This window comes from Esox lucius, chromosome 11 (assembly GCF_011004845.1).
Source record: "Esox lucius isolate fEsoLuc1 chromosome 11, fEsoLuc1.pri, whole genome shotgun sequence".
Classification (NCBI taxonomy): Eukaryota; Metazoa; Chordata; class Actinopteri; order Esociformes; family Esocidae; genus Esox; species Esox lucius.
In genome coordinates this window covers 50,691,229-50,715,068 of record NC_047579.1, presented here as the reverse complement: position 1 = coordinate 50,715,068, position 23,840 = coordinate 50,691,229, and the positions used below count along the sequence as shown (strand labels likewise).

General features: G+C 41.5%; 4 protein-coding genes across 6 annotated transcripts in view; all 4 read right to left on the bottom strand.

The window, feature by feature from the left end:
* Positions 1-21: 21 nt before the first annotated feature.
* On the bottom strand, positions 22-8,307 carry LOC105028349 (intraflagellar transport protein 56). 2 transcript variants are annotated; one of them, XM_010901022.3, is made up of 19 exons: positions 8,194-8,307; positions 7,973-8,104; positions 5,523-5,615; positions 5,306-5,420; positions 5,151-5,200; positions 3,370-3,515; positions 2,914-3,085; positions 2,722-2,796; positions 2,511-2,613; positions 2,370-2,425; positions 2,104-2,127; positions 1,916-1,969; positions 1,718-1,781; positions 1,507-1,595; positions 1,310-1,393; positions 1,151-1,220; positions 947-1,053; positions 672-805; positions 22-353 (listed from the first exon to the last, which is right to left on the bottom strand). In XM_010901022.3, exons 1-19 carry the CDS (start codon positions 8,194-8,196, stop codon positions 242-244), a joined length of 1,683 nt encoding a protein of 560 aa, XP_010899324.2. In that variant the 5' UTR covers positions 8,197-8,307; the 3' UTR covers positions 22-241. The 2 variants fall into 2 exon arrangements, 1 of the variants encoding a protein (XP_010899324.2); XR_002197391.2 differs by lacking the exons at positions 22-353; positions 672-805 and having other exon boundaries at positions 963-1,053; positions 1,743-1,781.
* A 679-nt stretch (positions 8,308-8,986) lies between these two features.
* Positions 8,987-12,234, bottom strand: LOC105028350 (40S ribosomal protein SA). The gene is made up of 8 exons (XM_010901023.2): positions 12,154-12,234; positions 11,652-11,798; positions 10,804-10,922; positions 10,263-10,508; positions 9,862-9,990; positions 9,587-9,746; positions 9,417-9,464; positions 8,987-9,128 (listed from the first exon to the last, which is right to left on the bottom strand). Exons 2-8 carry the CDS (start codon positions 11,782-11,784, stop codon positions 9,034-9,036), a joined length of 930 nt encoding a protein of 309 aa, XP_010899325.1. The 5' UTR covers positions 11,785-11,798; positions 12,154-12,234; the 3' UTR covers positions 8,987-9,033.
* A 3,893-nt stretch (positions 12,235-16,127) lies between these two features.
* On the bottom strand, positions 16,128-20,696 carry LOC105028351 (mitochondrial glycine transporter B). The gene is made up of 7 exons (XM_034295180.1): positions 20,383-20,696; positions 19,628-19,752; positions 18,990-19,074; positions 18,719-18,898; positions 18,443-18,611; positions 17,941-18,107; positions 16,128-17,544 (listed from the first exon to the last, which is right to left on the bottom strand). Exons 1-7 carry the CDS (start codon positions 20,395-20,397, stop codon positions 17,422-17,424), a joined length of 864 nt encoding a protein of 287 aa, XP_034151071.1. The 5' UTR covers positions 20,398-20,696; the 3' UTR covers positions 16,128-17,421.
* A 1,459-nt stretch (positions 20,697-22,155) lies between these two features.
* The window catches only part of myh9b (myosin, heavy chain 9b, non-muscle), a 33,470-nt gene continuing 31,785 nt past the window's right edge, over positions 22,156-23,840 (bottom strand). The window contains exon 41 of one of the 2 annotated variants that reach the window (XM_010901028.4): positions 22,156-23,812. In XM_010901028.4, the coding sequence (XP_010899330.1) occupies positions 23,704-23,812 (109 nt within the window). In that variant the 3' untranslated portion in view covers positions 22,156-23,703. The remainder of the gene's footprint in view (positions 23,813-23,840) is intronic. The other variant, XM_010901029.4, reaches the window with a different exon arrangement.

Below are 23,840 nucleotides of genomic sequence, written 5' to 3'. Positions count from 1 at the left end.
TATACAAAGGAAAAGGCAGAATTTAACAATGTATCTATAAAAAATGTATGCAACTACTTACTGCAGAAAGAATTTAGCTGAGCATAAACAGGCATAAATTAGTGGTGCATTTTTGCATTTAATAATCTATGTACATTTTTTTTAAAATATTGCAGTGAGGTACTGCATTAAAAAAAACATTGCAGAAATGTTTAATTGTAACTTTTATAGGCTATGGGTTCTTGAGTTTGGTACAATGGCATCACAGAGAAACCCTGTTTTCCTTGGCCCATTTCTTCAGAATCCTGATGATGTATTCCACCTGAGGGTTCCCAGTGTTTCTCAACAAGGGCAGAACTTCATTTAAAGTTTCTCTGTAGCATAAACACAACACTCACATTTTAACCTAACATCGTGCCTCTTAAATGTGTGGGTTACTCAGCTGAGTAGCCATAAATGTGACTCAGTCATTTAATTTCCTACTCGTAACTACCCAATGCTTAATTGTGTATGACTAGAGCCCAGTCGTGTACATTTAAGAAAAGGGCAGTTAAAACTAGAATTAATTAAATTAAATGACTGAGAATATTTTTTATTGAACTTTATTGAAAACTATAAGCTGTGAATAGAAGTGATGACATTCATGATACTATATCAATTTAACAGCTTTCTATAGTAAACACGGTACCTACCTGGGTTCTCTGCCAGCCAATATGAGCTGAAAGATCCCGACGCATGCTCCCCTTTTGCCTTCCCAGAACTCAGGATTGGGGTCCAATCTTTCTAAGGCATCAAATGCCTTTGCTGAGTAGTAGAACTGGCCCATCTGATAATGGGAGAAAGATTCATTTACACCTGGTACAAATGCTGTCAAAATGAAAAATCTTCTGTTTTAATTCAAGAGAAAACGTGAGACGTTGGGTGATATTGTAGTTTGGGGATAATGTAATTCTTGAAGGACAGCGACCTTGTAGCAGTCGTTGGCAATGAGCTGAAGGAGGCTGAATGACTCTGCTGAATTCTCCATTTTTATGTAGAGATCCCAAGCCAGACGGGCCTTCTGGTTCATGATATCTTTAACAGGACAAGAGGGTTAAATGACCAGAACAGAACATCTACAGAGAATAATACCAGGAAATGTTTCCTTTGTTCAGTGAGAAAGAGAACATACAGCAACGTGCCAGCCAGCTGAGGTATACATAGTCAGCCTTGATCTTGTCATTCTGAATCAACAGGAAGATCTGGAAGACAGAGAAAGCACACAAATATCACACCAAATAGTTTGCAAGATGATATCAGATAATCTTTGAAGTTCAAATCAAGGTTGTACCTCCTCTGCTTCCCTGTAGTTTTCAACATTAGCTTTGGCCTGTGCATAGTTAAAGTTGAAGGTGTCATCATTGAAGAAATAACTCTGTTAACAAAAAGAGTTCAGAGTATTTAGAACAAGTCTGATATTGAATAACAGTTGGAAGTATCATTCTATGAGCAGAACAAAAACCTGACATGGCACTATGTTGGGCCTACCTTGACAGAGTTGAGGTAGATGAGCACATCCTCAAACTGTCTGAGCAGGAAGAAACACGAGGCCATACACTGTCTGCCAGGAATGGTATCTAAGACACAAGGAAATTAACTGTTATAGAAAGCGCAAGTCTGGAAATGTATTTATCCTGGATTTAATGCAGTACATGCATTTAATAAAAATCTTTATATTATATTTCTGAGGTGCATGTACCACATTCACTAGCTGAGCCACCAACCAGCTGGAAATACTGCTGTGCAATCTTCAGATGATCTCTCTGCAAAAGGAAGAAATAACTTAATGTCATACAAACCAGATCATGCAGTTTTCAAGGGAGAACTACAGATATATTCCACATACTATATAATTAAACATTCCAATATTGTAGCTGCAAGTATCTCTGGTACTCACCGACCCAACCTCCTGTCCGACTGCAGCATTCACCACCCCTTTCAAGATGTACTCCTGATGAAGAGGCAGGGCATGTTAGAGCACACCTGCACATCACATAGCACAATCCACCGAGCTTAGGACTAAGACTGCTCTAACCCTGGCATGGTGAGAGACAAAGGACAGCAAGTGGCCACACACACACTTACTGTAAGGCTAACACTGCTCTGAACCTGAGAGAAAGAGAGGGAGAGAGGAGGGAAAGTTAATGCACAAATACCTACCAGAAGCAACTGCTCCATTATTGCAGTGCAGAACTACACTGCAAACTAAGCTATTCCAGTGAAGTTAAGAAGAGGAAAAGTGAGAGCCAGGTTTAGACAACTGTACCCTAAGGGAGAGTAGACAAAGAATTGTCTGCACTGAAAAATGAAAAAGGGAGAAATCTGAAAATGGTGGACAAGAGTAGACTAACTTGTGGTGTGGTTGGTTCTAAGTCCTTGATGAGCTGGTAGGACTCCTGGACATCATCTATGTTAACAGAAAAACAAGTCACCTAGTTATTTTCACTTATTGTCACTGACATTGCATTAGTCCCTGACAAAAGGAGGCCCACCTTGTCTGAGGTAGTAGATGACCAGATTGAGTCGAGCTTCAGGAATGACATCGATCAGTGGGGGAAGCACTTGCAAGGCCCCCTCCCCACCACCAAACACTACCTGAACAACAGAGAAAAAGATCTGATGGAAATGTCCCCACAATCTTTAACACTCAAAACAGTTCATCCTCCCTGTTTCCAAGGATTCTACTCAGCATGTGTTTCTCACCAGGTTGTGTCGTATTAGCTCCTTGGCAAACTCAAACGAGCTGGAGGAGATATCTATCAGGTTCTTCAGCTCAGCCTAAGGCAAGGAATATTTCATTTCAGTTGCTTCACAAACAAGAATAAACCCAAAGCAACATGCATAGGCAAAGGTCAAATGTATTTGTACAAAGCTTTCTTTGAGTTTGAGCATTACTTCTGCTGCTTTCCCATTGTAGAGCCTGAAGTGGTTGCAGGCCTTGAGGTTAAGAGCAATAGCAGAGTCTGGAACATCCTGCAGGTAAACAGCCAGCACCTCCTGGGACACCTCGTAGTAGTCTAGCTTGTAGTAGCACAGAGCCACGTACACATTCAGGGCTAGGAAATCTCTGCAGACAGGATGAATACATGAGCTCACTCACCTCACAGTTGTTATAATGAATACACAGGCTGACTCCATGTGGATGTCATTTCTAATCCTTAATACATCCCACTGTCACCCAGCCTCTCACCTACAGAGGCAGTCACTATCCTCCTCACTAGTCTCTACACAGGAATACTGCCATTTCTATTTCCCTGCTCCCTGCTCCCCTCTCTCTCTCCCTCTCCCTCTCCTCTCAGTCTGTAATGCTGTACTGAAATGTAGCCAGAGGTGTATTCTGTGGGCTGTCACCTGTTCTGTAATAGGATGCGTTTGTAGATGTCGATGGCCTCCTGGTAGTGGGAACGCATGTAGTGGATCGAGGCCAGGCTGAGCTGGTCCTCCGTTACATCCTCCAGTTCCTGGTGGAAACTCATCAGCTGCTTCTCGTCATTGAACTGGTTTGGGGGATGTCAGAATTACGAGTAAAATAGAATCTGTTATACAGTTAGGCCCGGAGATATTTGGACACTGACACAATTTTCATAATTCTGGCTCTATACACCAACACAATGGGGTTTGAAATGAAACAACTGAGATGCAAATGAAGTGTAGACTTTCTGCTTTAATTCAAGGGGTTGAACAAAAATATCATATGAAACATTTAAGAATTGCAACCATTTTCATACACAGTCCCCTTATTATAGGGGCTCAAATGTAATCATAACTGTAATCATTAACACAATCATAAATAACATTTTCATTTTTAATACTTTGTTGAGAATCCTTTGCAGGCAATGACTGCTTGAAGTCTGGAACGCATGGACCTCACCAAACCCAGGGTTTCCTCCTTTGTGATGCTCTCCCAGGCCTACTTACTTACTGCAGCAGTCTTCAGTTGTTGTTTGTTCATGGGACTTTCTGCCTTAAGTTTTGTCTTCAGCAAGTGAAATGCATGCTTGATCAGGTTGAGATCAAAAGATTGACTCAGCCATTGCAGATTAATCCACTTCTTTGCCTTAAAAAACTCCTGGGTTGCTTTCTCAGTACGTTTTGGGTCATTATCCATCTGTAAAGTGAAGCGTCGTCCAATCAACTTCACTGAATTTGGCTGAATCTGAGCAGACAATATATCCCTATACACAGATTTCATCTGGCTGCTTCTGTCTTCTGTCACATCATCAATAAACACTAGTGACCCAGTGCCATTGGAAGCCATGCATGCCCATGCCATTACAATGCCTCCACCATGTTTTACAGATGATGTGATATGCTTTGGATCTTGATCCATTCCAAGCCTTCTCCATACTGTTTTCTTCACATCATTCTGGTACAAATTGATCATAGTTAAATAATCTGTCCAAATAATGCTGTACCACAACTGGGCTGGCTTTTAAATTTCTTTTTTGGCTAAGTCTACTCTGGCCTTTCTATTCTTGAGGCTTATGAATGGTTTGCACCTTTTGGTGAACCCTCTGTATTTGCTCTCAAGAAGTCTTCTATTTATGGTATGCCTCCTGGAGTGTGTTCTTCACTTGTCTGGATATTGTGAAAGGGTTTTTCTTTATCATGTAAAGGATCCTATGATCATCCACCACTGTTGTCTTTCATGGAGGTCCAGGCCTTTTTGTGTTGCAGAGCTCAGCAGTGCATTCTTTTTATCTCCGAATGTAGCAAAATGTTGATTGGGCCACTCTCTAATCCATGTTCCTGCCATCTCTCTGATGGATTTTTTTTGCAGCCTAAGAATAAACTGTTTCACTTGCATTGAGAGCTCCTTTGACCGCATGTTGTGGATTCACAGCAACAGCTTCCAAATGCGAATGCCACATCTGGAATCAACTCCAGACCTGCTTAATTGATGAAGACATAATGAATGTATAGCCCACACCTGTCCATGAAACAGCTTTTGGGTCAATTGTCCAATTACTTTTGTTCCCTTGAAAAAGAGGGGGCTATATATTAAAGAGCTGTAATTCATAAACCCTTCCTCCAATTTGGATGTGAATATCCTCAAATTAAAGCTGAGAGTCTGCACCCTAAGCCCATATTCATTATTTAACTGAATAAGTTACCAAAATAACAAAACTGACCTTGTGAGCCAAGTGGAACAGCAGTCGGTTTTGCAGCTGGCATTTAGGGGCTGACAGAGACAGTGAGCATGTGAGGCCAGGGGAATAAAATATACCATTGACTACTACATATCACTTCGTTTCCTTGACAAAGGCAAAGAAGGTAGATGCGGTACCCTTAAGAGAAGCCTCCTCTGCTTCTTTGTACAAGCCCAGGAAGAAGAGGGTACAGGCTAGGTAGACCCACACATCAGGATGGCAGTCTGGTTTCTTTGTCATGGCTTTGTACCCCTTAGGAAAGTATGGACACATACTGTTGGAATCAATGCATGTTCCACACAATCGAAAACATTTGCACAAACCAATATAACGAAACTGATAGTTTTGTCAAACCTCCATGGCTTTCTTGTAGTCACCAAGGTGAAAAGCACAATAGGGTACCCACAGATCGTCACCACCCACTTGCTCACCAACACTGCGCTGAAACTGAGCAAATTAAAACACACTAAAAGAATCAGCAAATACTCAAATTACAGTAATTGATACATAACGTAATGAGTAGATTGATGTTATGTGGAAAACAATGAACACTGGTTTTATTTTTCTATTTTTGCAATTAACTTCTCACCGAAACCTACAATTATGTATATTATGAAAACCATGATGAACAAATAACACAAATGTTTTACCCTGTGACCAACAATGTCAACAAGGTATTTTATTTTAGCATAAATGTTTTTGTGTATTTTGACATTAAATGTTGCCAGATACTTAACCAAACCAAATCAACGGTAACCTGAGTGAACAAATAGTACATATTTATACACAGTTCATTAATTTAAAAAACAAAGTTCTGCATGAGACTATGCCCCCTTGGGGAAAAAGTTAACTCATTGTAACAGTTTTAGCTGCAATGATTGCTGAAATGCTTCCTTTAGCTGTGGTCTCTCACATTGCTTATTGTCTTATGGCAAGGTACAGATGCGCTTCAGTTTTAGCTCACGGGTGACTAGCCTGATATTCTCATTTACAATTCCCTGATACATAGCAAAATATAGCTATGGTTTCTTTAAGGATGGTAGGCTTCCAGATCCTTATGCAGCAAAGCATTCACAAAACATCACACTACAACCACCATTCTTGATTTTTGATAAGGGGTGAAATCTGTGGAATGCAATGTTTGGACATTTTGTCTATAAGATCCATTTTGACTGGCAATACAGACTGGAGTCCACGAGCATCTCCTTAGTCTTGTAGTCTTTTTTCTTGGCACCATGTAGCCAGGTCACCTCTCTGTCTCACCATTTTTGGAGATGAGACCCAGGATGGTTGTGTCATCCGCCAACTTAAGGATGACATTGGAGTTGTGTGTGGCCACACAGTCAATATAAGGATTTAATTTCTACTCAATTTTTTTTTTTAGCTTCTAAGTGTGATTTTATATCAATAATTTTAGTGCAGGACATGACCATGCAAATTTTTTCTAGATTAATACCTTAATTCACTACCCATACCATCCAGTATCCACTGAATCAATGCTCCCCGTCCAAACTAGAAAATCTGACTTAGCTAAAGTTACTGTCATTGGAGATATGTGTTTCTGAATGGTTTGGTTTTAGTTTTGTTGGTAAATCATAACAGATAATGGTAATGGTTGATATTTTCCTTGTTTTGAAATCTGTAGCTTGTCTTGAAAAGTATATTAGAGACATGACTGAGCTGACCGAGTGCTGCTCGGTCAGCTCAGTCATGGGATGGCCAGAAGACCCAAGTCCTTTATGAACAAGTTGTTTTATTTTGAGGTAATCAGAATCACTTCAATTGACGGCCAAATTACCTTAGTTTATGCGATTTCTGCCTCTGGTTGCAAAAATAGCGCTTTCGTGCCAAAGAGGGACACCAAATGTACTGCGGTCAACCTAGCCGACTGTTGAAAATATTCGTCAAACGAGCCGCTCGTAAAAATTGTGTGCGCGGAAATACAATTATATTCGTGGGAGCGCTCTGAAAGCGATCTAACGTGGGTCTTTCTCAATCGGCTGAAAGTGTATTTTCACTTGATTTGTGTTCAGTCAGATCTCTATATACACATCACAGATAGAGACATTTCACTGTATGACTTCGGAGAAATTAACATTTAAATATATATAATGATCATTATGCAGACGTGGATGCTGGCACACTTAAAGCTAAATTACAGGCTTAATTTCCATAATAAATTTACAATTCTACTTGATTGGAGTTAAGGTCGTCTATGTGTAGGGTAGTTTAGGGTTAGGAATTGTATCCCATTAGAAGATAATGCCTTTGTTTTATGATGACAGAGGACATTTGTAGCCTAGTTGATTAAGACTTGTGGGAGCCAGAGGAGGTGTTGAGAAAAAGAATGGTGACATTTTGTGGTTTTTGTGAGAGTTACATGTTACCCTAAACCACATAGCAATTTTACTAGAGCAAAGTGGAGAAATTCACGTTTAAATGTATAACGCATCTCTATGGCGACCTGAATGCTCATTAACTAAAGCTACACCAAACGCTCAAATCCAATACGTTCATGTATCCACTTGAGTTTTGTTAGTGACCAAAACCCTCCCCTTTCAAAATGTGAATTTCATGGCTGAGATACGATAGCGATTCTATGTAAACAAAATAGTATACATCCACAGTAGTTGCATGGGGCATTTTCAAATAATGTTTGTCGCAAGATAATATATAAAAGGCAAAAAAAAATGTGTCTTGATTTCAGTGTTTACACCCAAAAGCCGCATTTTCAATAAGGATGTAGGTTTTTAATGTTCTGCAAAAGCCGGTGGTTTTCCGGTAACTGGCCAACGGACTTTTACCTCCAGCAACGTAATGGCACCGAGGTAGTCTCTGTGGTTTAGGAAGTCCTCCACAAGCGGGGACTTTTTCCCGTTGGTCTTCTTGACTGGGACCTCCCCATGAACATTTGCTGGCTTTACTCTAGACAGAATCTGGCGAAAATCAACAAACACTCAGCTACAGAAGCATTGGCAAGGTTTACCAAGCACGTAGCTGCATTCGGTAACATTGGTGAACTTACCATGGCGTTAGTAATCCTCAGGAAAGCTAACACCGATCAGATAAATGTCCTTCGTAACAATCGGCTAAACCGCGAGCGAGAAACGAGCATGTTGACAAACATTGACGCCCCGGTTGCCACGCAACGTTCCAATTACTTGCTTTCCTTCCTTACACCTCCGACGGCCTGGATTTCTGGCATTTTAAAAAGGCACACTGACCTCTACTGGAGCACAGAGGCACAAAAAAAACTAAATGTTAAAAAAAATATCAACACGTACCGAAATATTTAACATTGTTGATCGTTTTCTAACACTTGCATGCCTCTCATTAGTGCTGGACAAACGAGGCTTCGTTAGCGTTATTTTAGCGGCAGGATATTATGCTGGCAGCACTCATTTTCTTTATCACAATAAAAGCGATCATTGAAATGTACAAGGCAATATGGTTAACAATCTACTCTGTAGAAAAGAACAAGAACCACATTGGAACGGACATTAAACAAATTTTACTAGATTGATAGACTAGATTAACTATATTGCCTTAAATATTTCAATGACGGCTTATTGTGAAAAAGAAAATCGGAGTTAGCGTGCTAGCATACTATCCTGCTGCTGGAAGAACAGTAATGAAGCCTCGAATGGCCATCACTGCCTCTCAAGTTGAGCTGGGTGTGTTGCTAGCACTCAGGTTAGGTATATATTTGGGATAAACAGAACAGAAATGTAAAGATACAAGTCAGTCGCATTCATATACTATTCCTGTCTACAGGGACTCCTCTGAAGTAGTGTAGATACATTTCAGTCACAGACCAGTTTGACAATTTTTTTTTTTATTGTACTACCAAACAGGTCAGTTTTGCTTAGGACCAATCAGCAGTTGCACCACCCCATTCAGAGGCCTGGGCAGTGGGGGCAGCAGACCAATCCTCAGTAGCTGGCTGGGCACTCCAATCCTCTGCAAAAGAAAACACCACAGTAGTGCCAATACACACACCCAATAATCTCATGTCACTATAGGTGGCTGATAAAATATGAATTCCAGGATTTTTTTGGCCACTGGTTGTAAAGGTTGCTGTCAAGTCAAAACAAGTCCCAAAAAGTGAACCGTTATTCTGAACGAAGACATGATTGCCCTCCTTGTCATCAAAACTCCCCATTTACCTCGTAATTTCATTAACAACTACGGTATGAAAGTGATTTGACTCAAGTCCCACACAGCACCGTTAATGCTCCCAACACTCACCAGTAAAACCCTCAGGAGCAGCAGCGGCTGGTTTGGTGGGAGCAGCAGCTGAAAGTAAAGGGGATCACCCAATTACCCAAAATGACAATGCCAGTTCCTAAAGTACTGAGTGACTTACAAACTCCAAAAGTCCAACCCAATTTTGAAACCCATGTCTTCATTGTCCTTACCTGCAGAGAACTGCTGGATGGGAACAGAGGGCACAGGCACTCCTTCAGACCAGTCAGCCACCTCAGGCTGGGTGAACTCCGCAGCTGGGGCGGTCCACTCTCCCTGGAACTCCTCTTTCCCAACAGCCTTCTCAGCGGCAGCCTGCTCCTCCTTCTCAATCTGCCAGGGGAAAACACTGTCAGACTAACCAAGGCAAACTGAAGTATCTACATTCATTTCCGTTGTTACTGGAAAACAAAAAGCACAGTGCGCCTCAGCGGCTGTCTTTGTTCACCTCTTCAGGGTCCCTGTAGAAGTAGAGATCAGGCATGACCTCCCAGGGGTGTTCCCTGGATATTGTGCCCCTCATTCGCAGCACCTCCCTGGCCAGCATCCACCACATCAGACCCACCGAATGGTGACCCTAGAGCACAGATCAGACCATGACCTAACCACAACCACAAAACCAGTAAGACACAAACACCTGTAGTATACACACACATGTAGCAATGCCTATACCCAATTCCCCCTTCGGACCCACAGCCAGAGCAAAGGGAGGAAAATGGCACTGCGTTTCTGTAGCACACATCCTACACCCAGCACCGCACTGACAGGACTGCACCGGGCTCTAACGGCGTGCGTAACACCAAGAGTACGTCACAAGTGTTAAGATGCAAGAGGGCAAAGCCGTCCAACCTTGTTGTTGCAGGGGATGGCGATGTCCACGTATCTCAGAGGAGAGTCCGTGTTGCACAGGGCGATGGTGGGGATGTTGACGTAGGACGCCTCGGTCAAAGGCTGGTGGTCGGCACGGGGGTCTGTCACGAGGAGAAGCCGGGGTTCCCTGAAGGCGGCCTGGATCTGATTGGTGAAGGTTCCAGGGGTGAAACGACCGTGGAAGGTGGTGGCTCCAGTGGCCGAGGCGAACTTCAGCACGGCCCTCTGCAGAACGGATTATGAACCGTCAGAGAGCAACAGCCAGCAGGTGTAACTGCCATTGGAATATGCAGGCATGTGACAAAAACACACAGAAATTTGGCTCAGGACACTGTCAACCTCCAGTTATGGGGCAGCAGTCCTAGTGAAGCTAGCAAAAGCCCAGCACACTTCCAGCTCCGGCACACCAATCAGTGCCCGGCTTTAAATAACACGTCATACAGGCTGGTGAACAAACGGCAAAGTATAAGGTTGGGTTGATTATTCACCGTGTCCACCATGATGCCGGTCGGAGCTGTACCTGGCCTGTGTTCCTGGAGGAAATGACACATACGTCGGCTGGGTTCTCGATGGCCACAATGGCACGAGCTGCCAGCAGCAGTTTCTCCCAGGTCTTCTTAAGGTTGATGATGAACACCCCTGAGCACACAGTAGTTAGAACACAGCTTAGCCCAAATGACCAAAAACACTTTAAACAGGAGAATCATTACAAAAAGGTGTTCATATCACTTTAGACCACAGACCAGAGCACACAAGACACCTTGTATACACAACATTATCTGACTTGTAAAGAAAAAGCCTCTAACAGGATGTGCATTTTCATTTACACCTCTCCCCTACCAATTTCATAATGTCCAATTCACAAATATGCCTTTCCTGGTCACAACAACTCCACAGCAAGTACAGAAATGGAAGAGTTAACTGAAGCAAGTGTTGAGGTAGTTAGACAATGCCACTTGAACACTGAAATTTACTCTACTACTACTTAAATGACCAACCCAGCACAAATGTACAGGGGGGGGGGGGACAACAGGTGTTCATGCATTTATTTACACAATCTTTTCCCTGTCAATTCCACACACTATGTGGGGACAGGGAGATTAAGTTAAAACAACCATGTATTTTAACTTGATATTTCTGAAAGTTTCAAAGACTGGGCTGCGCAGTCATTAACCATCCTGCAACATTTCACTGTATATGAGGGAGATATACCTTTTAACTGAAGGACCTATTGGTCCATGTGATAGGAAAATTCTCTCCAAGGGTGAGAATTTAACCAGGCATTGTGCGCCAGAACAGCAAACAGTGTCACTTTCCTCTACAACCGGAAGTTTCGTTTCACAGTCTCCAGAAATACCAGCCACCCACCATCACTCTTTCTCTTGTAGGTATAGTGTTCCATCTGGAAGTCCATATTGGTTCCTCCTAAGTGGGTTCCAGCAGCCAGGAATTTCAACACATCCTCTTCCTTCATTTGAAGGACATCTAGATTTCCGGACATCGTGACCACTTTCCCTGCATAAGAAGTTGACATAGTCATAAGAATCAAACAAACACTCAGTGGTGAAGGAAACACTTCAATGTCTTCCAGACTCGTACATTATGTAGAGTTCATGCCCAGGCGCACCATTCCCTAAAATGACACGGCTCAGGAATCTTTCAGGACACGCGCGAAAGAGCATGTCAAGCGCGTGGCTGTTGAAGGCTAGCATTATTAGCTTGTAAGTCAACATAAAAGTCTTCACATTTAGAATCCAAATATTGACTAAATGTAAACCAAAAAAAATGCGTCACATATGTACTATGATTTATCGTGTCTCATCGACATTTTTGACTGGTTAAAATATGAAAACTGGAATTTAAAACTCACCGAGAAAACAACCTCGTGTAGGAAACTGCACAACGGAATTTAACAGAGAACGAAAAGTGGAAATGACGTCACATTTATACTCACGTTTCCAAACGCATGATTGGCTGTGTCGGTCATAGTCAGTGCCGGCGTCACATCAAGCTTAAGAACACACGCAGCCAAGCCCATCATTTGAGAAGCCCCGACTGTCCAATAAGGTTAATCTGCAGACCGCAAGTCGGGGGCGTTACTTAATATGGGGGTTCCTGAATATTAAGTTACGCCCACTGATGTTCGCCATTGGTAAGGTACATTGTGCAGTGGACCTGTGAGAAAATATTTCTGTGTCAGCTAAACTGTTCTGAAGGTCCTTTGCTGAGACCTGTGGGTCCTGGTTTGTAGATCTGACCAGTTTTCATAATCATTGTAATGGTTTCTCCTTCCTTCCGCTGTTCAATTTAACAGCAATGTTCTAGAAAGTTGAAATTAGTAACTGGAAGTGTGGAATTTTCTAAAGCCTGTTGCAAAAAGGTGGTAAGTTTAAATTTGCATCATGTAGAGGTCAGGTCAACATCTGTTTAGAGATTTATTTTTTCCAGGGGTGCCTGGAACAAGCACATTTTTAATTCTAGAGTAATGACCTGGTTACAGACTTAAAACACTGTTGGGAGGAATATAAGTGTCACATGTCTTGGAATTTATTATCTGAGGTCTAATTTTAACCCTTATCCTAAAAGTTGATTCAATAACATAAATTACAAGTATAGGTCCAAAAGATCACAACAGACATAAGTGGAAGTCAATTAATGTAGTCCAAAAGCATGAAATAAATGGCGTAACATAAAAATACAAAATTAAATGATATGCCAGTTAGACAATTAAATATTTAATCACTTGATCAAATATTCTGACAAAACAGACAAAACTAAACTGTTTCTTTATGGACTGTGTATTCAGCTTTGCCCAGATTCTGTAGGCTTTGGTTTCATCCTATCATGTTTTATGGCCAGGTGAACACTTCCAAAACACTGTCCAGTTTACTCTTGCTAAATAACTGATGTTTCTTGTCTCTTTGTCTTGTCAAACTATATTGTGTTTTCTGGATCTTGTAATTTTTGTTGTGTGGAAACCATTAGCATAAGCTGATGGTTTAAAGACAGCTAATAGGTATCCTCATCAACAAAAATGATTAACAGAGAAGCTCATAATGATCACTAAGTCCTCTTTTGTCTATTTCATCCATGAAGGCTTCAGTGTCTCAAAATTATTAAACAAAAACATGAATGGGGAGGGAGCTTCTTGTATTTCCTCTAGAGTTGAGGCCTCTCTGAGCATCTGCACAGCACCCTGTATTTCCTCACCATTCATGGGTGAGGACTTGTATCCGGTCTTAGAAGAGGCCTGTGTTGGCATTTACCCAGGCAACAGCATTCCCCAGGTCAACAATGCATTTTGGCAACTGAAATGAACAACCACAAGAATCACTTAGAAGTAGAGGTGTACAAAGTACGAAGTAAAAGTACTCAACTGGGTTCGGCAATTTTTTCCAAATCTGTATGTACATATACAGTATCTCACAAAAGTGAGTACACCCCTCACATTTTTTGCAAATATTTGATAATATCTTTTCATGTGACCACACTGAAGAAATGACAATTTGCTACAATGGAAATTAGTGAGTGTACAGCTTGTATAAAATTGTAAATTTGCTGTCCCCTCAAAATAACTCAACACACTAATGTCTAAACCACTGGCAACAAAAGTGAGTACACCCCTAAGTGAAAATGTCCAAATTGGGCCCAATTAGCCATTTTCCCTCCCCGGCATCACATGACTCGTTAGTGTTACAAGGTCTCAGGTGTGAATGGGGAGCAGGTCTGTTAAATTTGGTGTTATCGCTCTCACAATCTATTTAATTACTAACTAAAATTTGGCAGCTATCGGCTACTGCCTACGCCAAAACAGAATAAAGAAATACCTACACACTCAGAACAAGATTCAGAAAGATGCTAACATGGGATTGCTACTTCACAGGTCACAGGTGCTTCCCACACAACACGAACAGTCCAAAAAACGAACTGCCAAAACTCCCCTTATAAAGTCTCCTACCTGGGAACTCCGAGGTACCACCCCTCTGCGGCCAACCGGCCACCCAGAGCTCTACCTAGAAGCAGGACGTCCCACCTGCATGATTGCCCCTCCCAGGTCCAGAACAACTGAGAGCTGTTCATAGTCCAGGGTCACCACAATATTAAAACAGGATTAATTGAAATTAATCGATGTTAAAAAATTTAATTGTAACTATTATATCCAGGCCAGTGGAGACAAGAAATTCCTCCCCACAAAAAAATCAGTCCACAACAAAATCCTTGCAGCAAAGATGCTCTCCCCACTGGAAAACGTTGAATGCATAATTACATCTTCCATTCACTAGATGGCGCTAACACTCCAGCAAATAAAAGCTGCACAGTCGCATTGGACATGAAGGTAACTAGAGGTCAGATAACAGGAGCACATACCATATTAAGACAATGGGATGGAAAGACCATATTAAGACAGTCGGGACACGTTGACTTCTTGGTAAAGAGTGATCTGTGTTGCAACTTTATTTGCTGGAGATATGGAGGTCCAGGTGAAGGTATCACAACGTGTACATAATGACTTAGCATGAACTTACATTTTTTTTTTGTTTTCTGCTGAAGACAAATCAAAGGTAGAGAAACAAGAAAATGCTCCTGCAGGATAATTTACACCTGAAAAAAATCTCTTAATTGTCCTCCAGAAACCATCTATATATTTTTTTATTGACCTGTTGGGTAGGGTAAAGTTTTTAAAGCTCATGAAGTCCAAAAAAACTACCAAACGTAAAGGTATAAATACAGGTGAAGGGTATTACGTATTGAATAGGTCCCTACAAAAAACAATAATAGTTAAAAAGTACTTATATTTATCTGTATTTTTCAGAGCATGTTTACTCACACACAATCACATATTTTCCTCAACAAACTAACAATCTGTGTCAAACTTGTGTGTCAATGTTTCTTATCTAACTGTGTAAGTAGTACAGGCTATCACTGATGATTTCTGGTGAGAATAGCGGAGTCAGCCATGTCATGAACATAAGTAAATGTCATACATCACCAAGTAGCCTGTCCAGTAGCCTGTCCAGAGCAGAGGTAAAAGGTAATTAAAAGGGTTTGGTCATTTAAAAATGAGTAGGGCCAGTTGATAGTTTAACGCCATACTTTTGCTTGATTCAGTTAGGGCTGGTTTCACAGACAGAGTAAGCCTAGTCTAGGATGAAAAAAAACCAGGTCAATGGAGTTTTGACGTTTTACTCCTAGATTAGGCATAATCCGTGTCAGCGAAATCGGCCCTTGCTCGCTTATCATTTACTTTCCCTTCTGAGGTCACACCTCTGCTCTCTTATCTCCAATACACATTCTGCTCCGCGTGTACCTATCGTAGTTGGCCTATCTCTTAGAAGAAATAAATAAAATCAAAGGCAAACTTTCTGTTATCTGTAGATGTTAATGTTCTGTGACCAGCTGTCTGGTTACCTATGGGCCATATACTGACCGTAATTAGGGCATTACTGGAAAACTAGCAGTGCAGATTCCTAGTGGGGGGTGTCAGCCTGTCCCTGTCACGCTGGCCCCATACGCACACCTGGGTCAGGATGTAGTCATGCTATGTTGGCTTCTCAGACAATTATGTTGTCAAATGTCCTTTTGTGTTGTATCAAATAGGGCTTTTCTGAATTGTATGCGCTAAACGTGAGCACCTTTTGTTCTTCCGCCAAAAAGAGCCCATTGTGGTGCAGTCGATGGCCGCTACACGTGTGATGTTCTTTCATTTCTGGGGGAACGCTACGCTTGCTTTGCGTTAAACAGGGTGTGTTCTGTGGCTGGACGCACACCAATTAAATGGATACTTTCACCAGCTAAATGTTACGTTTTCATCCCAAACCTGGCACCGCATCACAACATAATCTCGCAATTTTGGAGGGTTAGATTGTATTGATGACTAGACAAGTGCAACGCAGTCCCGCGCCTGGATCACACCTACAACATAATTCACCATTTACAATAAAACATTTAAGATACGATCAAAAACATTAAAGAATGTATCACATATTAAGGCAAATCCACTGAACAGCTCAAAATGTAAGCACGCATTATTACTTGTTACGTCATCAGTACTAGAGCAAAATCAGTCTTGGTACAACAGCTAATTGTTTGGCACAGAGGAAGACATACTCCCAACCCCCTCAACACCTCCAGTGTCAATCAACAAATGTTTATGCATGCATCATCACATTTCTCCTGTCTGGTTCTGCATACAATTTAATAAATCAGATTCCCCATACAACTTAATAAATCCAAAGCATGCACCACACATTACATACCTCAATCGTCCTCTCAAGACAATGCTACAAAGGAAGCTTAGCGTTCCACTAAAAATAAATGTACTTCGATGCTGTAGATGTCATTGGAGTGCCAGGGTTTTTGGTCACAATACCGGATGAAGTGCAGCTTAGGAGCTTGGTCAGATCCGTATGTTTACAAATGCGTTTTTTTTTTTGCTTCAATTTTAAGAGTATACAATTTTTGCTACATCTAGACAAGTAGCCATCTCACTGCAAATTAAGGGTTTCCTTTTAATCTGCCACATTTGGCTTATTGACAAGCTTGCTCAAGCACAATTTGTCACTTTGCTCGCTTTGATCTAGCAACCTTTAGTTTACTGGTCAGTTTCTCTAATCGCTAGGCTACCTGATACCCCGATAATATAGTGTACATCTAAAGCCATACAACATAAATACTACTAACCAACTTACAGTGCAACATAGAATGTGGAAAGTAGTCCAGTAGGGTAAAGTATCATAACCATATATTAAAGTATTATCCAGCCTCACATTGTGCAATGCAAAACAATGATTTTGTCTCAACAGATATCCAGTCAAATATACAGACACTTGTATACATATTAGTCCTCATCTCTTGTTCAGTGTATGCATGCCAGTTCTCGAGGTAAGATATATATGCATGTGTCAGTGATGTTACGGCAGTATACAGTTTTCCAGTGAAGACATTCATTGGCACACTCACTATTAGGCAGACCAACACAGCAAGGTCTTCCAGCACACTCAATGGTGTGCAATAGTGACTATACTGGTGTCCTCTTTCACTGGCTTCTTTCTTCTTCGATTCTTACTCATTTTCAGTCCTTCTTTTCCGGATTTGTCATATGTTCTTTTCTACGGTTTCTTTTGCAGGCTACTTCCCCTCAGGACTTGAGCCCCATGCGGGCCATCAGATGTTCATACACTGTCCATGCCATGGCAGCAATCATGGTTCTCCTCAGAGAACGTGGTACCCCGCCCCGGAAGAAACCTTGAAAGCCATGCTCCTGAAAAAGGCAGAGAAGGAAGGATTGTTTTATTACAAAGTTACTTTGTCGCAGATCTAGAGAGGTCTGTAGAAACATGCATTCAACAAGGAATATTAAAGTCTACACATACCTTGAGCAGTACATCTTAAATGTGATCAAAGTCCAAGAAAATATATAGAATATACTAAGTCACTAAATTGAATACATTATTATTAAATATGTCCAATCATCTGTCAGTTGCACGGTCTCATCACGTTTGTTCTAATTATTTCCTTACAATATTCCGACTGTTCCCTTTCAATTGCTACCTTGTTTATGCACATTATCCTGTTTCTTCAGTATGTAACTGCACCTGTATGCATACAGGCCAATTTGCTTTGTTAATGTTAATAAAACATTCAGAGAGATAGTTACCACGTAAATGTATTGCACAGCATGTGCGGTCCTCTTGTACACATTTGGGCTAACTTGGATGTGTGTTTTGACCACGTCAGCCGGCTGGGTCACCAGTGAGGCCAGGACTCCGGCCAGAATCCCACAGCAGAAATTAGCCAGGGGTGAGTACAGAGACATGCTGATTTCTGGGGGGAAAAGGAAGAGACGTTCTGAGGTCCAATCCACACCAAACAATTGAACATTGATGGGCCTACAGGTACTTCAGAGCTGTCAAATGTGCCAATTAGCATTTGTAATGCGGCATGCGCACGTTATTCGAGTCCCTGCCCTCGTAATCACATTCGGTTTGGCTACGCAGACGGCGAAACAAAGTGAGCTTGCCGGATCACGATGGTGAATAAAAAGCTACCACGTCTCATTACGAACAATTCTGGCTCTGCGTGGTCAGCGGTCGGATAAAGCGTATAAATACGGGTTTGGAGAACGGGTGTGGTTGTGTCCCGCGTGCTGAGACGCTGACCTTGTGGCAGCGCGTTCTTGGCCTGGCTGTAGAACATGACATAGAGGCCGGAGAAGGGAGCATCTCGGAGGAGGGTGGGGGTCAGGCCTGAGAACAGAGCTCGGGGCCCCTCTGTCTGACACACGGTGCGCAGAGCTCCTGTCACACTCCCATAGTTATACCTGCCACTCTGAAAAACAAGGGGAGCACGTTCAACAAGGTGACCGACAACGGGAACAAACCCTGGTGATAAAAGTATTTTCCCGGTTCTTTTCTCCCGCCGCGACACGTACATACCTCAAAGCGAGTCTTGATGACAGTGACTGGAAGCATGCAGACCCCTGCTACTGCCCTGGCCGAGGCTCCCAGCAGCACGGCCTCCACGGCCCCGGGGCCCGGCTCCTGAATGAAGTGCTGCTTCAGAGAGTAGTAGGTGCTGAAATAGATCCCGACACCGGGGATGGTCCGCACAAACGACTGGAAACAAAGCAGAAGTATTGCCCTTCACATAACACGGGTGCAACACAATGGGTGTGTATTGTTGATATTCAGAAAGAGAGCAACTCACTGGTGAGACCCCCTTCCAGAGTCCCATGAGCTTCTCTGTCCGTACAACACTCAAGAACACAGTCACCATCCCGACTCTGGCTGAGCTGTGAGAGGAAGACAAACACTGAATAAAAACATTGTGAACATAACCCATATTCATGTCTTTATTTTCTTTGGCATTCTCCCTGTTGACTATTTGCACATTTAGCCTTTACATTCTACATTAGTTTACTGTATTTTTGTTTTCACTTTTTGTCATTTATTATAGCTTTTTATATTGATTATTTTCCACGTCTTTGGCAAAGTCAACAGATTTTTCCCCATACCAATAAAGCCCATAAAATATAAATTGTACAAACAGCTCAAAATCCACACTGCTCTCAAAAACAATCCAACTTATTTTGTTCACAGTTCATTTAGCAAAACTGCCATAAAAACGTGTGTGCAAGCCCAGTGTAACAAACTTTAAAATTGTATGACTCTTTGAAAATTCTTAGACCTGCAAAACTGCCTAATAAATGAGGCAATTCAAAAGAGTAATGCAATCCTAATAAGTCTCAGTCCAACATGTAACCTAAATAACATCCAACCAACGTCACCTGGTCATTGCATGGAATTGTATATAAGTAGTGACACAGTCGTCTGACTGGTACTCACCCAGGTTGCATGTTGCTATGGAGGGTCTGCAGGCGAGTCTTGACCAGATCCAGGGGCTGGAAGAGCAGAGTGGAGCATGTTCCACTGAGTGATCCACACATGAAGGCTTTGACAACTGGGTGAGCCTGGGGGGAGAGAGAAACACCGGGAGGAGTGTGTTAGCATTGATCCCACATCAGTCACGGTAGAGTACTCTTTGGTGAGTGCCCAAATCCCCAATACGCCTTGTAATGATGGAGAGCACAAGGCAGAGTGAGTGCTCGAAAATCGGACAAATGCACATTCCCACAAATAGTAAAACCAAACACTCAGTGTTTTTGTAAAAGAAAGAAAACCAAAAACTAAATCAGACGCAAGATTAAGTGATCACAACCATACAATTATTGAAATGTATAAATCTGGCAAGGATTAAAAGCTCAATTATTTTAAAAGTATTTGCGATAAGACCAAAAACTTTACTCACATCTTGCAACGTCTGTATATGTATTTTAAATAGCAGCTAGATACATCATATTGTACAGAAATCAACATGGCGATGCCCTAGCACGCAACTTTAACAAGAGAGGGGCTCATTGACCAGCATCAATGTTGGCCCAGTGAATAACTCAAGCGCTAAAATACTACAACAGCAGTAATTTAAAAATAATCAGCCATTTACATGCATTTTGAATGATGTTCCTGCATACGATACTTTGTGTACTACTTGGTTGTTGTTAAACAATAAAGAATAATTTAAAAAAATAAATCGCACTCACCAGAGACAGTTCCATGGTTCTTGAATCAAATACTTCTGGAATAAAAGAAAACTGTCTTTCCCCCTTCTTTTGATATACTTTCTCAGTCCTTACTCTGTAACTGTACTTACAGAAACATTCCCCAGAATGGTCCAGCTATGCACACCATTAGCCCTGGATAACACAGAACAACATTTCAAAACGGGTACAGGACGTCACAGGGTAATTGCATCACGGGGGTTCGCGGTGTACTTTACAGCACTGATAGGCTACTGGAGAGCAGCACTGACGCGGCACGGCACACTGAGGTGTTTGTACACTTCACAGCAAAGACCCAATGAAGAAATCCCCTGACTGACAACGTGCTCCCTATTTATGTTCCAAAACACACGGTTACTTATTAGCTAATCAGAGATCACCATCGAGGATATTAGGAAAATATTCACCGTGGTCATGCTGCACTCATTACTCGAGCACGATTGTGTGGAGTGGGCTTTGACGCCACATTGAAATAATTTAGTCCAATATGAGTTTAATCATTTCTCAAAATCTTTAAACCTTGGTGTTTCTGTTATTCACAACGATCAGACATGTGGCAGATTTTTTGACCAGCATCCAATTTAGATAACAGGGTATATTAAAAGATGTACAAAGATATCATCCAATATATTTTGGAGTATGTTTTCTTACAACTACAACAAACTCTGGATATATACATATACCAATCAGGCTACATACATATAGGCATATCAAACTCTTTGGAAAATGTACGTATTCCAACCCGGAAAAAAAAGCTGAACTCAAAACTATCCTCAGAGTCTCAATAACATAGCCGTAACAACGTAGTTAAGGGTTAAAACATTTTCTGGAGTCTATTGAGCAGAGGCGAACACCAGCTAATACGTGTTTTAAAACTTAGTGTTACAATTCAAGATGTATGATTTTACTCCGATGGATGCGCTGACTTTAGGGAGTGACTTTAGGCTTTGCTGAGACTCAGTGTAACAATGTAGCCTACTATTCTGACACCAGCACAGGCTTGTCGTATGTGTGCGCGCTGGCGGTCAACTGAAACAGCCGGACCGCCAGTGCTCTTCGGGCTGCTGGCAGCTGATTGGCCATAATCACACCTTAGTCTTACTTGAGTATTGGTAGGAGTATCCAACTTTTAAAATGACTGTACACAACGTTAAAATGGAACATTTTGATGGGACACTATTAAAATCACCAAACTGCCCATACCTGACAACATTCAGAAGTGTTTCTCAATCCAATACAACTGCATATACCCCGTTTGACTCTTTCAATTGATAAGATATACATTTAAAAAATAGGATACCAAACTAAACAACCGACTGCCAGGTTCGTAATACTTACAGGTAACAATGATTATAGAAACTCCGACTTTCACAATTACAGGGCAAAGCATTGAAAAATGAACAAACCCTAACACCCGTTTAATTAAACAATAACACAAAAAGCCTAGCTTGCAGCTCGCTGTACGCGCTAATAAATATGAAACCACCACAAAATCTCTCCAAAATCAGTCAATTTATATGCACAAGTCTGTTTAAACCGGTTTAGGCTTGCTGCAATTTCACGCTGCACTCGTCACGGGGAACCATTTATTCGAGCTTACTTTGCGATAGCCAACAGTGCCCCCTATAGGTCATGTCCTAGATCGTCGCTTAAAATTAAATACCTACAGCACAATTAAAAATAATCTTCTGGAGTAGGCCTATTTACATGGCGGCATGATAGCTTTCCCATAAAATAATTCTCATGACTCAATTGTAGCAGTTTAGAAAGCCATCTTTATTGCAGTAATACCAACAATTCACAACTCGTCTCAAGATTCCATTGTGAGAGCTGCAGAAAAAAAAAAAATTAACAATACACAATTCAGGTTATTATTTTTCCTCCATAATTCCATTTTTTTAATTTTAAGTGAGAAAGAGATCATTTGTTGGTAATCCACCATTAACAAATGCTGGGAAATTCCTCTCACTTCCCAGCAGTGTGAGCAAAAAAGCCAAACCTGAGCACAGCCTGGGGGGGGGGGAATCAGTCTCACCCAGACCCAGACCTAATGCACCATCAGTAATCTACCACACCCCATCCCTTCACAGGGGATTACTAACACCTGGCCAGGCATATCAACAGTGAGTTGTCATCATCCCATTCTTTTTTTGTCAGCAAAAGAATAGGATCCCATTAGGATTAAGCGTGGTAGACTATGGTACTGCAACATTTAAAACCATGTGTCCCAAATGACTGGGTTTAGTCTTTTCAGCCAGTCCCTACATCCCACCAAGCAGTGCTCTGAGAAAAGTGTGCTGTGAGTAATAAACTACCCCACCACCCATTAAGCTTGGCCCTGTGCATCAATAGAAACATTGAAAGTAGTAGTAAAGAAATGCATATAAAAATCAATACATAGATCCAGGAAACAACCTTGAACAATAGGATTTAACCGTGTATAAGGCTTTAGTGCGTGTGTGTGTGTGTTGGCATGTATAGATGAGCTTGCAATTCCTCAATTTCTTTATACTCTTATATTCAAGGAGCCTCTGCCATTTCTATCAATGTCTTAATTTTGATGCACCAATGCAGGCAAATCATTTCAAATCCAGAGTCTTAGCACAATCAAATGTTTGTACATAAATATGCAATTTTCCAATTGCATTTTTTGTACATTGCGTCTCTAAATGAAGTGAGCAGATCGACAATTTTGTTACCACCAAAATCATATTCATTTTTTTAAGTACTATCCACAACTAAATGTATACAGTATAATTGAACACAAATTGATGTGTGTGAGCAAGAGCCATTAAGACGTGTAGTACTTATATACTTAACCATTATAAAACCTTAGAATAAAATACAAATCTATAGATAGCGATATTCCTTTGGTCCCCTTCGAGTAGTCCTCCATTTTTTTTATTATTTTTTTTTATTTCATTCGTTCTTTCTTCAGTTAAAAAAATAGATCCATTCAAGGACTATATTATAACTATTATAACTGGAATGTTTCCTTACAAAAATATCATGAATTTTTCCCAGAGAACGAAGCATAACAGAAGACGTTTGGCCCACAAGTTTGAAAGCGCAGCGTGTGTCAGTATGTGATGATTGTCTGAAGTACTATGTTGTATTGGCTTGCATGTATACGTTTGTGGAATACATGTACATAGATTGTCAAGTCTCCCCCCCATAGGGGCTGAGAGAGACTGAGGAACACGCCCATTTCCTGCCTCTAAATCATACAGTATGGTGATGTTTGTGTCCCTGGTTAAGTGGCTGTGTATGACCGCTGCGGTCAGACGGGGGATCCGGGACTGCTCATTCAGGCTTGGGCTCGGGGGTCTCGCTCTTGGGCTCGCTCTCCTCGTCACTCTCTATGCCGGCACGGCTGAAGTTGCGACGCACGGTGAAGGGGAGGTCGCCACGCCTGGAACACAACAATGTAATGAAGTCAC